This window comes from Monodelphis domestica, chromosome 2 (assembly GCF_027887165.1).
Source record: "Monodelphis domestica isolate mMonDom1 chromosome 2, mMonDom1.pri, whole genome shotgun sequence".
Lineage (NCBI taxonomy): Eukaryota > Metazoa > Chordata > Mammalia > Didelphimorphia > Didelphidae > Monodelphis > Monodelphis domestica.
The window spans coordinates 245,453,648-245,470,222 of record NC_077228.1 but is presented as its reverse complement, the minus strand read 5'-3'; the positions used below and the strand labels follow the sequence as shown (position 1 = coordinate 245,470,222).

At 36.8% G+C, this 16,575-nt stretch overlaps 1 protein-coding gene across 11 annotated transcripts in view; it reads right to left on the bottom strand.

Annotated features, from left to right (window-relative positions):
• DNAH9 (dynein axonemal heavy chain 9) overlaps positions 1 to 16,575 on the bottom strand; it is a 755,194-nt gene that overhangs the window by 187,646 nt on the left and 550,973 nt on the right. For all 11 annotated transcript variants that reach the window (XM_056817453.1, XM_056817454.1, XM_016430769.2 and 8 more), the window contains one exon: positions 617 to 852. In XM_056817453.1, the coding sequence (XP_056673431.1) occupies positions 617 to 852 (236 nt within the window). The remainder of the gene's footprint in view (positions 1 to 616; positions 853 to 16,575) is intronic.

Below are 16,575 nucleotides of genomic sequence, written 5' to 3'. Positions count from 1 at the left end.
AGCAGCACAAGATAGGTTGAAATTGTCTTGAATGGCAAAGAAATATGGACTTTATATAAGTAGGTAATAGGAGGTGATTGGAGGGTTTCAATCAAATCAATGAAATGAAGAAGTCTGTTCATGACAAAGATTCATCTGATTATTATGTGAAAGATCAACTTGTGGGGAAAGGCTAAAACTGGGAATATTAGTTAGGAAGCTGTTGCAACACCCCACACTGAAAGTAATGAGGGACTGTATTAATGTATAGTAGCAGTAAAAGAAAGGACATAAATTAGCAAGATACACAAAACTTGGTGACTGCTTGGGTATGCAGGGTAGAGAAGGAAGAATGAAATAAAACACCAAAGTTTCAATCATGGGAAACTGGTAGCACCATTGATAAAATAAAGACTTCAGAATTAGGAATCAGTTTGGGGAGTGGGTCGGTCATGGGGGGAGAGCTCCTAAGTTACAGGTGCCATCACTATGATTTCCAGATAGAAATTTCTATCAGGTAGTTGGAAATGAGGGTCTAAAGTTCAGAAATGACATTTTAGTGGGAAATACAGATTTGGGATTCATTTTCTTAGAAGTGATTGTTGAAAAAATGGGAATTCTTTTGCTGAGTACTTACCCTTTCTCTCCAATCTGGATGACTCGAAGGTCTTTGCCATATTTCTTCTTAATCCATTTGACTCCTTGTAGTTGAGGGTCAACTATAAGTGGCCATCGTTCACTGTTGATAAGGATTGTAGCATTCTCTGTGGACACACGGTCAGCAGGAAGACCCTCATTTTGCCAGGTGGCTATGTCTACATCATCAGTAAGCATCTTTAGAGGATCTAAAGTAGGGGTGACTGGAAAAGGCACCTGGCAGAGAGAAAACATGAAAAATGGAAAAATAGCTAGTCACATTGGCATGTAGCCAGGGATAAAGACTTTCTCATGAAGAGTTAGCTTCATTAGAAAGTAGGTATCATATATACAATATATTGTGCATGGTAATGTCTTGAGGTCAGGATGACCTGATATCTGACACTATTAGTCTATGTGACCATACTCAAGGCACTTATAAGACTATAAATTACAGAAGTGTTGCAAATCTAGATTGAGGAAAGAAATGTATACAAGGGTGGAATTGGAGGTACAGATTTTTTTTAAAGGCAAGAGATTTCTTATAGTCTATAGCCACAACCACATATTCGTGTTTTTTTTTCCCCATTTGGTACCAAGATTGTAACAGAAACATGGCATGTATTTCTAAATCACTTTATTCTTTGGGATTTCCAGGGATTCAAGAAAATGCACATAAATAAGATAAAACAGTATTACAAAATGTGTTTATGGTTAAATCACATACACAAAGGAAACATCATTGCAATATCATTGATCTACAATGGCACACTTTTCCATTTTCCCTTTACCCATCCGTATTCTGCCCATTTTTCAAGAGTCAATTCAGATCCCAACTCTACCTGACTCCACTTCAGCATATCTTGTCCTAATGATCATAACCTTGAGTTTATCATTGCCCACACTATTGTTTATAAAAATTCAAAATCGTTTTAACTGATTAAAATATTTTATCATTATAACTTTTTCCTTGCCTTACAATATATCTTCTTTGTGACTTACATTCCTTTCACCTAGAGAGGTTTTTATTCTTGCTTAGTTCATCACCTTAGTATTGACTACACTCTCTTCTCTTTCTTATCTAGTTCTCTTGGTAACCATAAATCTTCCACTCACAGATCCCATGCTCCCTTATCCTATTGCTAATCATGTCTTGCCAAATTCCAACCTGGATTTATTCTCACTGTATGCTTCTCTTCATCATATTAATATGATGCTAAAGAAAGCTAGAGGAAATCACTAAACCATGTTGATTTGGTCCAATATAAATTTATGCTATATAAGCTCAACAGGGTTCTCACATTATTCTTCACTTCAATACTTACCTTATTTCCTCAAACCAAACACAGTTCTCCTTTACCTACTCTACCAGTCAAAGATTTCACATCATATATCATTAAAAAATTGAGACAATTTATCAGTTGCACCCCATTTTCCCTTGTCCTCATCTCACATCATTCAAATATCTTTTTGCCATTATCTTCTTCACTCCAATTTCATATGAAGTGGTGCCCTTCTTTTCTAAGCCAAAATCTTGATGAGCAACTTTAATCCCATTCTCTTTTGACTTCTGCAGCAGATTGCTCCACTCCTATCTTATCTTTCATTTTCCCCAATTTATTGTCTCTTTCCCGTTTGTCTATATGCAAACCCATGCCTCCTCAATTCTTAAAAAGCCCCAAACAAACCCTTACTTTATCTGGTCACTTCACCAGTTATTATCCTTATCTTTCCTCCCCTTCATGGCTAACCTCCTTGAGACACTCCTTTTTAAACTCCTTTTTCAGTGCCTCCAATTCCTCTCTTCTAACCTCTATGCAATCTTCTGAACTGAAGATTCAACTATCCACTGCAATATCCACCTACCAGGGTAGGGGTCTGGTAATATAAATAGAAGATTCAACTGAAACTGCCCTCTCCAAAGTTACCAGTGTTTTAACAATAATTGTGTCCTTGTTTCCTATTTCCATGTTGTTGTTTACACTAGGATGTTCATTTAGAGGCTACATCCCCAACCCTACCTTTCGACCCATGTTCAAGCAGTTGTTTTTCTTTGGTGTTTTTACTCCCTCTGTGTTTCCTCTGGATGTGGATAGTAGTTTTTCTCATAGGTTCCTCCAAGTTGTTCAGGGTCATTGTGTTGCCACTAATGGAGAAGCCTTTTCTTAATCCACATCCACCTTTTGCAGCATTTGGCATTGAAGATCAGCTTCTGGATATTCTTTTTTCCCCTAGGTTTTTTGATATACTGCTCTTTCTTACTTTTCCTCCTGTCTAACCTGATCTTTCTCAGTCTCCTCTGTTGGTTCTTCATCATATCATGCCAATGAACTGTGGGGATACCCTCAGGTTCTGTCCTAGGTTTCATTTCTTCTCCCTCTATTCCACTTTCATCTATCCAGAGGAGTCCAAGGTCCATATATCCAGCTAATCTGCAAGTATTCATGTAAAAATGATGTGTTCTTGATGTAAAAATAAAGATTCCCTCCACTGATTGTGATGGCGTATCAGTGGAGTACAGGGAGAATTACTGGAGCAGGGTCAGTATGAGAGGGAGAGAGCCAAAGTTTGACTGAGGCTAGCTACTGTTTCCCTCTCTCCTCCTTGAAGGAGGCAATTGTCAGTTGCAACACTAAGTTCCCTGAGGAAATGGCTAGAGGGGAATTGAAGACAGGTTTCCCCTACCAACTAAAACTAAGTATGTCTTCAGTTTCTCTCCTACAAAGAGGATCTAGAGGCAAACCCCAGCAGGGGCTTTGCCTCAGAGAGGTTGGCTCAAATGAGTCTCTATTGTTCTTGTATCATAGACCCTTTCTTTTTTTCCCTTTGAATTAGTTTATTTAGTCAATTTAGAACATTATTACTTGGTTACAGTAATCACATTATTTCCCTCCCTCCCCTCCACCCATCCTTCCCACAGGCAACATGCAATTTCATTGGGTATTACTTGTGTCCTTGTTTCCTATTTCCATGTTGTTTACACTAGGATGTTCATTTAGAGGCTACATCCCCAACCATACCCTTCGACCCATGTTCAAGCAGTTGTTTTTCTTTGGTGTTTTTACTCGCACAGTCTTTTATCCAATGGTTTTTCTCATAGGTTCCTCCAAGTTGTTCAGGGTCATTGTGTTGCCACTAATGGAGAAGTCCATTACTTCAATTGTATCACAGTGCATCAGTCTCAGTGTACAATATTTTTTGGTTCTGCTCCTCTCACTCTGCATCAATTCCTTGAGGTTGTTCCAGTCGCCATGAAATTCCTCCACTTTACTATTCCTTTGAGCACAATGGTATTCCATCAGCAACATATACCACAATTTGTTCAGCCATTCCCCAATTGAAGGGCATCCCCTCATTTTCCAATTTTTGGTCACCACAAAGAGTGCAGCTATGAATAAATTTGTACATGTCTTTTTCCTTATTATCTCTTTGGGATACAAAACCAACAGTGCTATGGCTGGATCAAAGGGTCTTTTATCACACTTTGGGCATAGTTCCAAATTGCCCTCCAAAATGTTTGGATGAACTAACAATTCCACTAGCAATGTAAAGACCTTAAAACCAAGAAAGAGCTAGGAAAAGAAATTTCAAAATGTAAAATCAATAATTTTGATTATTTAAAATTAAAAAGTTTTTGTACAAATGAAACTAATGCATCCAAAATTAGAAGGGAAGCAACAAATTGGGAAACAATCTTCATTACAAAAACGTCTGACAGGGAGGGGACAAGGGGGACTGATTCAAAGTAAATCACTGGACTAAAAGGTAGAGCTGAAGAAGAAAAGGTTAGAATTAGGGAAGGCTATCAAAATGCCAGGGAGTCCACAAATGACAATCATAACTTTGAACGTGAATGGGATGAACTCACCCATAAAACGTAGACAAATAGCAGAATGGATTAAAATCCAAAACCCTACCATATGTTGTCTTCAAGAAACACACATGAGGTGGGTAGACACCCACAATGTCAGAATTAAAGGATGGAGTAAGACCTTCTGGGCCTCAACTGACAGAAAGAAGGCAGGAGTGGTAATCATGATATCTGATAAAGCCAATGCAAAAATAGACCTGATCAAAAGAGATAGGGAAGGTAATTATATTTTGTTAAAAGGGAAGCTAGACAATGAGGAAATATCATTAATCAACATGTATGCACCAAATAATATAGCACCCAAATTTCTAATGGAGAAACTAGGAGAATTGAAGGAAGAAATAGACAGTAAAACCATATTAGTGGGAGACTTAAACCAACCATTATCAAATTTAGATAAATCAAATAAAAAAATAAATAAGAAAGAAGTAAAAGAAGTGAATGAAATCTTAGACAAATTAGAATTAATAGACATATGGAGAAAAATAAATAGGGATAAAAAGGAATACACCTTCTTCTCAGCACCACATGGCACATTCACAAAAATTGACCATACATTAGGTCACAGAAACATAGCACACAAATGCAGAAAAGCAGAAATAATGAATGCAACCTTCTGAGATCACAAGGCAATAAAAATAATGATTAGTAATGGTACATGGAAAACCAAATCTAAAACCAATTGGAAATTAAACAATATGATACTCCAAAACCGTTTAGTTAAAGAAGAAATCATAGAAACAATTAATAATTTCATTGAGGAAAACGACAATGGCTAGACATCCTTTCAAACCTTTTGGGATGCAGCCAAAGCAGTAATCAGAGGTAAATTCATATCCCTGAATGCTTATATTAACAAACAAGGGAGAACAGAGATCAATCAATTGGAAATGCAAATGAAAAAACTCGAAAGCAATCAAATTAAAACCCCCCAGCAGAAAACCAAACTAGAAATCCTAAAAATTAAAGGAGAAATTAATAAAATCAAAAGTGATAGAACTATTGATTTAATAAATAAGACAAGAAGCTGGTACTTTGAAAAAACAAACAAAATAGACAAAGTACTGGTCAATCTAATTAAAAAAAGGAAGGAAGAAAAGCAAATTAACAGCATTAAAGATGAAAAGGGGGACAGCACCTCCGATGAAGAGGAAATTAAGGCAATCATTAGAAATTACTTTGCCCAATTATATGGCAATAAATACACCAATTTAGGAGAAATGGATGAATATATACAAAAATACAAACTGCCTAGACTAACAGAAGAGGAAATAGAATTCTTAAATAATCCCATATCAGAAAATGAAATCCAACAAGCCATCAAAGAACTTCCTAAGAAAAAATCCCCAGGGCCTGATGGATTCACCTGTGAATTCTATCAAACATTCAGAGAACAGTTAATCCCAATACTATACAAACTATTTGACATAATAAGCAAAGAGGGAGTTCTACCAAACTCCTTTTACGACACAAACATGGTACTGATTCCAAAACCAGGCAGGTCAAAAACAGAGAAAGAAAACTATAGGCCAATCTCCCTAATGAATATAGATGCAAAAATCTTAAATAGGATACTAGCAAAAAGACTCCAGCAAGTGATCAGAAGGATCATTCACCATGATCAAGTAGGATTCATACCAGGGATGCAGGGCTGGTTCAACATTAGGAAAACCATCCACATAATTGACCACATCAACAAGCAAACTATTAAGAACCACATGATTATCTCAATAGATGCAGAAAAAGCATTTGATAAAATACAACACCCATTCCTATTAAAAACACTAGAAAGCATAGGAATAGAAGGGTCATTCTTAAAATGATAAACAGTATATATCTAAAACCATCAGCTAATATCATCTGCAATGGGGATAAACTAGATGCATTCCCAATAAGATCAGGAGTGAAACAAGGATGCCCATTATCACCTCTACTATTTGACATTGTAGTAGAAACACTAGCAGTAGCAATTAGAGAAGATAAAGGAATTGAAGGCATCAAAATAGGCAAGGAGGAGACCAAGTTATCACTCTTTGCGGATGACATGATGGTCTACTTAAAGAATCCTAGAGATTCAAACAAAAAGCTAATTGAAATAATCAACAACTTTAGCAAAGTTGCAGGATACAAAATAAGCCCACATAAATCATCAGCTTTTCTATATATCTCCAACACAGCTCAGCAGCAAGAACTAGAAAGAGAAATCCCATTCAAAATCACCTTAGACAAAATAAAATACCTAGGAATCTACCTCCCAAGACAAACACAGGAACTATATGAACACAACTACAAAACACTCGCCACACAACTAAAACTAGACTTGAGCAATTGGAAAAACATTAACTGCTCATGGATAGGATGAGCCAATATAATAAAAATGAACATCCTACCCAAACTTATTTATCTATTTAGTGCCATACCCATTGAACTACCAAAATACTTCTTCACTGATTTAGAAAAAACCATAACAAAGTTCATTTGGAAGAACAAAAGATCAAGGATATCCAGGGAAATAATGAAAAAAAAACACATATGATGGGGGCCTTGCAGTCCCTGACCTAAAACTATATTACAAAGCAGCAGTCATCAAAACAATTTGGTACTGGCTAAGAAACAGAAAGGAAGATCAGTGGAATAGACTGGGGGGAAAGAGACCTCAGCAAGACAGTATACGATAAACCCAAAGATCCCAGCTTTTGGGACAAAAATCCACTATTCGATAAAAACTGCTGGGAAAATTGGAAGACAGTGTGGGAGAGACTAGGAATAGATCAACACCTCACACCCTACACCAAGATAAATTCAAAATGGGTGAGTGACTTAAACATAAAGAAGGAAACCATAAGTAAATTGGGTAAACACAGAATAGTATACATGTCAGACCTTTGGGAGGGGAAAGGCTTTAAAACCAAGCAAGACAGAAAGAATCACAAAATGTAAAATAAATAATTTTGACTACATCAAACTAAAAAGCTTTTGTACAAATAAAACCAATGTAACTAAAATCAGAAGGGAAACAACAAATTGGGAAAAAATCTTCATAGAAACCTCTGACAAAGGTTTAATTACTCATATTTACAAAGAGCTAAATCAATTGTACAAAAAATCAAGCCATTCTCCAATTGATAAATGGGCAAGGGACATGGATAGGCAGTTCTCAGATAAAGAAATCAAAACTATTAACAAGCACATGACGAAGTGTTCTTAATCTCTTATAATCAGAGAGATGCAAATAAAAACAACTCCGAGGTATCACCTCACACCTAGCAGATTGGCTAACATAACAGCAAAGGAAAGTAATGAATGCTGGAGGGGATGTGGCAAAGTAGGGACATTAATTCATTGCTGGTGGAGTTGTGAACTGCTCCAACCATTCTGGATGGCAATTTGGAACTATGCCCAAAGGCCGACAAAAGAATATCTACCCTTTGATCCAGCCATAGCACTGCTGGGTCTGTACCCCAAAGAGATAATGGACAAAAAGACTTGTACAAAAATATTCATAGCTGCACTGTTTGTGGTGGCCAAAAACTGGAAAATGAAGGGATGCCCATCAATTGGGGAATGGCTGAACAAATTGTGGTATATGTTGCTGATAGAATACTATTGTGCTAAAAGGAATAATAACGTGGAGGAGTTCCATGGAGACTGGAACAACCTCCAGGAAGTGATGCAGAGCGAGAGGAGCAGAACCAGGAGAACATTGTACACATAGACTAATACACTGTGGTATAATCGAACGTAATGGACGTCTCCATTAATGGCGGTGTAATGTCCCTGAACAATTTGCAGGGATCCAGGAGAAAAAAACACTATTCATAAGCAAAGGACAAAGTATGGGAGTGGAAACACCGAGGAAAAGCAACTGCCTGAATATAGCGGTTGAGGGGACATGACAGAGGAGAGACTCTAAATGAACACTCTAATGCAAATATTATCAATAAAGCAATGGGTTCAAATCAAGAAAACATCTAATGCCCAGTGGATTTACAAGTCGGCTATGGGGGGTGGGTGGGGAGGAAAAGAAAATGATCTATGTCTTTAACGAATAATGCTTGGAAATGATCAAATAAAATATATTTAAAAAAAAAGTCTGACAAAGGTCTAATTACTCAACTTTATAAAGAGCTAAACCAGTTGTATAAAAAAAAAAATCAAGCCATTCTCCAATTGATAAATGGGCAAGGGACTTGAATAGGCAATTTTCAGTTAAGGAAATCAAAACTATTTATAAGAACGTGAAAAAGTATTCTAAATCTCTTATAATCATACAAATGCAAATCAAAACATCTAGGAGGTATCACCTCACACCCAGCAAAGGAAAGTAATGAATTTCAGAGGGGATGTGGCATAGTTGCTTGATTTTAAGGTCTTTACTTTTCCAAAGATCTGACAAGTATACTATTCTTTGTTCTGCTAATTTGCTTATGGTTTCCTTTTTTTATATTCAGGTTATTCACCCATTTTGAGTTTATCTTGGTGGTGTAGGGTGTGAGATGTTGATCCAAACCTAATCTCTCTCATACTGTCTTCGAATTTTCCCAGTAGTTTTTATCAAATAGTGGGTTTTGGTTCCCAAAACTGGGATCTTTGAGCTTATCATAGACTGTCTTGCTCAGGTCATTTACCCCAAGTCCGATCCTCCTTAGCCAGTACCAAATTGTTTTGATAACCACTGCTTTATAGTATAGTTTGAGATGTGGGCGTGCAAGTTCTCCTTCCTTGGCATTTTTTTTCATGATTTCCCTAGATATCCTTGATCTTTTGTTCTTCCAAATGAATTTTGTTCTTTTTTTTTCTAATTCAATAAAAAAGTTTTTTTGGTTTTTCAATGAGTATGGCACTAAATAAGTAAATTAGTTTGGGTAGGATTGTCATTTTTATTTTGTTAGCTCATCCCACCCATGCTCAATCAATGTTTTTCAATTATTTAGATCTAGTTTTAATTGTGTGGAGAGTGTTTTGTAGTTGTGTTTATATAGTAACTGTGTTTGTCTCAGCAGATAGATTCCTAAGTATTTTATATTGTCTTGGGTGATTTTAAATGGAATTTCTCTTTCTAATTCTTGCTGCTGAAATGGGTTGGAGATATATAGAAATGCTGATGACTTATGCAGTTTTATTTTGTATCCTGCAACTTGATAAAGTTGTTGATTATTTCAACTAGCTTTTTGGTTGATTCTCTAGGATTCTTTAAGTAAACCATCATATCACCCACAAAGAGTGATAGCTTGGTCTCCTCATTGTCAATTTTAATACTTTTCAATTTCTCTTTCTTGTATAACTGCTACTACTAGTGTTTCTAGATAATAGGCATCCTTGTTTCACTCCTGATTTTATTGGGAAGGCTTCTATTTATCCCCATTGCAGATGACATTTGCTGATGGTTTTAGACATATACTGTTTATTATTTTTAGGAAAGGCCCTTCTATTCTTATGCTTTCAAGTGTTTTCATTAGGAATAGGTGTTGTATTTTATCAAAGGCTTTTTCTGCTACTATTGAGATAATCTGGTGATTTTTGTCAGTTTGCTTGTTAATATGGTCAATTATGTGGATGGTTTTCCTAATATAGAACTATCCTTGCATTCCTGGTATGAATCCTACCTGGTCATACATAGTGAATAACCCCTGTGATGACTTACTGGAGTCTTTTTGCTAGTACCCTATTTAAGATTTTTGCATCTATATTCATTAAGGAAATTGGTCTATAGTTTTCTTTCTCTGTTTTTGACCTGCCTGGCTTTGGGATCAGTACCATGTTTGTGTCGTAAAATGAATTTGGTAGAACTCCGTCTTGGCTTCTTCTGTCAAATATTTTGTATAATATTAGGATTCGTTGTTCTTTGAATATTTGATAGAATTCATTATCAGGACCTGAGGATTTTTTCTTAGGGAGTTCTTTGGTGGCTTGTTCAATTTATTTTTCTGATATTGGGTTTTTTTATGTAATCTATGTCTTCCTCTTTTACTCTAGGCAATTTATATTTTTGTAAGTATTCTTCCATATCACCTAGATTGTCATATTTGTTGCCATTTAGTTGGGCATAATAACTTTTAATGATTGCTTTAATTTCTTTTTCATTAGAGGTGAGGTCTCCCTTTTAATCTTAGATACTGTCAATTTGGTTTTCTTCTTTCCTTTTTTTAATTAGACTTATCAGTACTTTGTCTATTTTATTTGTTTTTTCAAAGTACCAGCTTCTAGTCTTTTTTTTAAGCTTTTATTTATTTGGTTATTTTCCAATGTTATTCATTAGAAACAAAGATCACCTTTTTTTTTTCCTCCCGTCTCCTCCCACCCCTCCCATTGGCGATGCGCAATTCCTCTGTGTATCACATGCTTCCTCAACCCTAGTCCATTTCCATACTATTGGTTTCCATACTAGGGTGTTCATTCAGAATCTCTCCTCATTCATATCCCCTCCACCCCTGTAGTCAAGCTGTTGTTCTTCCTCCATGTTTTTACTCCCACCATTTGTCCTTTGCTTGTGGTAGTGTTTTTTTCTCCTTGGCCCTGCAGGTTGTTCAGGGACATTGCATTGAGACTAATGGAGAAGTCCATTACTTTTGATTGTACCACGGTGTATCAGTCTCTGTGTACAATGTTTTCCTGGCTCTACTCCTTTCATTCTGAATCACTTCCTGGAGGTTGTTCCACTCTCCATGGAGTTCCTCAACTTTATTGTTCCTTTACCACAATAGAATTCCATGACCCACATATACCATAGTTTGTTCAGCCATTCCCCAATTGAAGGGCATCCCCTTGTTTTCCAATTTTTTGCCACCACAAAGAGCCCAGCTTCTAGTCTTATTGATTAAATCAATAGTTCTTTGACTTTCAATTTTATTAATTTCTCCTTTGATTTTCACAATCTCTAATTTAGTTTTCATTTGAGGATTTTTAATTTGTTCACTTTCTAGTTTTTTAATTTGCATACCGAATTTCATTTGCATTTCCAATTGATTGATCTCTGCTCTCCCGAGTTTGTTAATATAAGCATTCAGGGATATGAATTTACCTCTGATTACCGCTTTGGCTGCATCCCAAAAGGTTTGAAAGGATGTCTAGCCATTGTCGTTTTCCTCAATGAAATTATTAATTGTTTCTATGATTTCTTCTTTAACTAAACGGTTTTGGAGTATCATATTGTTTAATTTCCAATTGGTTTTAGATTTGGTTTTCCATGTACCATTACTAATCATTATTTTTATTGCCTTGTGATCTGAGAAGGCTGCATTCATTATTTCTGCTTTTCTGCATTTGTGTGCTATGTTTCTGTGACCTAATGTATGGTCAATTTTTGTGAATGTGCCATGTGGTGCTGAGAAGGTTTATTCCTTTTTATCCCTATTTATTTTTCTCCATATGTCTATTAATTCTAATTTCTAAGATTTCATTCACTTCTTTTACCTCTTTCTTATTTATTTTTTGATTTGATTTATCTAAATTTGATAATGGTTGGTTTAAGACATCTTTTTAAAACCTATGGGATGCAGCCAAAGCAGTACTCAGGGGGAAATTTATAACCTTGACTTCATATATTAAAAAATTAGAGAGGACAGAGGTCAATGAAATTGGGTATGCAGAAGAAATATCCGACTTCCAGTCAAGATGGTGGCTTAGAGAAAGCTAAAGTTCAGATCTCTGGAAAACCCTTCCCGACCGATCTCAAACTATAAGCTCCTAAGGCGCCGAAATTCGAAATGATCAACAGCATAGACCCTGGGAATCCTCCTCCTGGACCTGGTCCTGGATCAAAAGGTAAGGCCCCCCTCAAAAGCCAGAACCCGAGATCACTCGGACCTAAGGGGTAGGAGCGCAGAGTCCAAGGCTCCGGGAAGCCGCAGCCCCACCCCCCTCAGAGAGCAGGGTCGTCTGAAACAACAACAACCCTCAGGGCCAGCAAGACAGCTTCAGGGGCCAGATCCTGCTATCCAAGTCTCATTGAAAGTCACTGTCCTCCGGGGAAGCCACGGCCCCTTCCCCCACAGAGAGCAGGATCCTCTGAAACAACAGCAACCCTCAGGGCCGACAAAACAGCCTCACGGCCAGCTATTCTGAAGGAAACTTCCGGAAAGCAACCAGTCCAGTGGAGGGGGCACCTTAGCAGCAGGGAAACAGAGAGAACAGGGGGAGAGTGTGGCCCCCTGGTCCGACCCTTCCATTCCACTTCCAGTGAAAGTCATTGCCTGAAGGCATACTCAGTTTAACCCAGGGAAAGCTCATAGAACCGACAATCTGCCCAGGACTAAAGCCTCTGAACACCAGACAGAGATAAGAAAAGCTAATCCACCCCATTCAGAGATGGCAAACTCCACAGAAGCACAGAAGCCACAAAATCCCAAGAAAAATAAGAAGAAAGGGGCGACTTTGGACACATTCTATGGAGCCAAAATACAAAATACAGAGAAGATAGAAGACGATACACAAGAAAACGCTCCGAAACCTTCCAAAGGAAATGGAAACTCTCCATAAACCCATGAAGAATTTGAATCAGAAATGACCAAAAAGATGGAAGCCTTCTGGGAGGAAAAGTGGGAAATAATGCAAAAGAAATTCATGCATCTACAAAACCAGTTTGACCAAAGTGAAAAGGAAAACCAGGCTTTAAAGGCCAGAATCAGGCAACTGGAAGACAACGATCGTGTAAAAGAGCAAGAATTAATAAAGCAAAGCCAAAATACCAAGAAATTAGAAGAGAACATAAAATATCTCACCGACAAGGTGAAAGATCTGGAAAGCAGAGGGAGAAGAGATAATTTAAGAATAATTGGACTTCCAGAAAAGCCAGAAATAAACACCAAACTCGACATCGTGATACAAGATATAATCAAAGAAAATTGCCCAGAGATTCTAGAACAAGGGGGTAATACAGCCACTGACAGAGCTCACAGAACACCTTCTACACTAAACCCCCAAAAGACAACTCCCAGGAATGTAATTGCCAAATTCCAAAGCTCTCAAACAAAAGAAAAAATCCTACAGGAAGCCAGAAAAAGACAATTTAGATATAAAGGAATGCCAATCAGGGTCACACAAGACCTTGCAAGTTCTACTCTGAATGGTCATAAGGCATGGAACATGATCTTCAGAAAGGCAAGAGAACTGGGTCTTCAACCAAGAATCAGCTATCCAGGAAAACTGACTATATACTTCCAAGGGAAAGTATGGGCATTCAACAAAATAGAAGACTTCCAACTTTTTGCAAAGAAAAGACCAGAGCTCTGTGGAAAGTTTGATACCGAAAAACAAAGAGCAAGGAATACCTGAAAAGGTAAATATTAAGGAAAGGGGAAAGGAGAAAAATGTTATCTTCTTGTTTTACTCAAACTCTCTTCTATAAGGACTACATTTATATCAATCTATGTATACTAACATGTGGGGAAAATGTAATGTATAAATAGGGGGTAAAGAAAGACCAAATAGAATAATCTTTCTCACACAAAGATTCACATGGGAAGGGGAGGGGAAGAAAACTCCTATAAGAAGGAGAGGAAGAGAGGATTTTTTTACTTAACCTTAATCTCAGGGAAATCAACTCTGAGAGGGAACAACATCCATATCCATTGGGATCTTGTAGTCTATCTTACCCAACAAGGGTAGGGAGAAGGGAAAACCAAAGTGGGGAGGGGGAGATGGAAAACAAAAAGGGAGGGAAAGAGAGGGGGAGGGGGAGGGAAGAAAAAGGGAGGGACTAAAAAGGGAAACATCAAAGGAGGGGACAAGGGGGACTGATTCAAAGTAAATCACTGGACTAAAAGGTAGACCCGAAGAAGAAAAGGTTAGAATTAGGGAAGGCTATCAAAATGCCAGGGAGTCCACAAATGACAATCATAACTTTGAACGTGAATGGGATGAACTCACCCATAAAACGTAGACGAATAGCAGAATGGATTAGAATCCAAAACCCTACCATATGTTGTCTTCAAGAAACATACATGAGGCGGGTTGACACCCACAAGGTCAGAATTAAAGGATGGAGTAAGACCTTCTGGGCCTCAAATGGCAGAAAGAAGGCAAGGAGTGGCAATCATGATATCTGATAAAGTCAAAGCAAAAATAGACCTGATCAAAAGGGATAGGGAAGGTAATTATATTTTGTTAAAAGGGACTTTAGACAATGAGGAAATATCATTAATCAACATGTATGCACCAAATAATATAGCACCCAAATTTCTAATGGAGAAACTAGGAGAACTGAAGGAAGAAATAGACAGTAAAACCATATTAGTGGGAGACTTAAACCAACCATTATCAAATTTAGATAAATCAAATAAAAAAATAAATAAGAAAGAGGTAAAAGAAGTAAATGAAATCTTAGACAAATTAGAATTAATAGACATATGGAGAAAAATAAATAGGGATAAAAAGGAATACACCTTCTTCTCAGCACCACATGGCACATTCACAAAAATTGACCATACATTAGGTCACAGAAACATAGCACACAAATGCAGAAAAGCAGAAATAATGAATGCAGCCTTCTGAGATCACAAGGCAATAAAATTAATGATTAGTAATGGTACATGGAAAACCAAATCTAAAACCAATTGGAAATTAAACAATATGATACTCCAAAACCATTTAGTTAAAGAAGAAATCATAGAAACAATTAATAGTTTCATCGAGGAAAATGACAATGGCGAGACATCCTTTCAAACCTATTGGGATGCAGCCAAAGCGGTAATCAGAGGTAAATTCATATCCCTGAATGCTTATATTAACAAACAAGGGAGAACAGAGATCAATCAATTGGAAATGCAAATGAAAAAAACTCGAAAGCAATCAAATTAAAACCCCCCAGCAGAAAACCAAACTAGAAATCCTAAAAATTAAGGGAGAAATTAATAAAATTGAAAGTGATAGAACTATTGATTTGATAAATAAGACAAGAAGCTGGTACTTTGAAAAAACAAACAAAATAGACAAAGTACTGGTCAATGTAATTAAAAAAAGGAAGGAAGAAAAGCAAATTAACAGCATTAAAGATGAAAAGGGGGACAGCACCTCCGATGAAGAGGAAATTAAGGCAATCATTAGAAATTACTTTGCCCAATTATATGACAATAAATACACCAATTTAGGGGATATAGATGAATATATACAAAAATACAAACTGCCTAGACTAACAGAAGAGGAAATAGAATTCTTAAATAATCCCATATCAGAAAATGAAATCCAACAAGCTATCAAAGAACTTCCTTAGAAAAAATCCCCAGGGCCTGATGGATTCACCTGTGAATTCTATCAAACATTCAGAGAACAGTTAATCCCAATACTATACAAACTATTTGACATAATAAGCAAAGAGGGAGTTCTACCAAACTCCTTTTACGACACAAACATGGTATTGATTCCAAAACCAGGCAGGTCAAAAACAGAGAAAGAAAACTATAGGCCAATCTCCCTAATGAATATAGATGCAAAAATCTTAAATAGGATACTAGCAAAAAGACTCCAGCAAATGATCAGAAGGATCATTCACCATGATCAAGTAGGATTCATACCAGGGATGCAGGGCTGGTTCAATATTAGGAAAACCATCCACATAATTGACCACATCAACAAGCAAACCAGCAAGAACCACATGATTATCTCAATAGATGCAGAAAAAGCATTTGATAAAATACAACACCCATTCCTATTAAAAACACTAGAAAGCATAGGTATAGAAGGGTCATTCCTAAAAATAATAAACAGTATATATCTAAAACCATCAGGTAATATCATCTGCAATGGGAATAAACTAGATGCATTCCCAATAAGATCAGGAGTGAAACAAGGATGCCCATTATCACCTCTACTATTTGACATTGTAGTAGAAACACTAGCAGTAGCAATTAGAGAAGAAAAAGAAATTGAAGGCATCAAAATAGGCAAGGAGGAGACCAAGTTATCACTCTGCAGATGACATGATGGTTTACTTAAAGAATCCTAGAGATTCAACCAAAAAGCTAATGGAAATAATCAACAACTTTAGCAAAGTTGCAGGATACAAAATAAACCCACATAAATCATCAGCTTTTCTATATATCTCCAACACAGCTCGGCAGCAAGAACTAGAAAGAGAAATCCCATTCAAAATC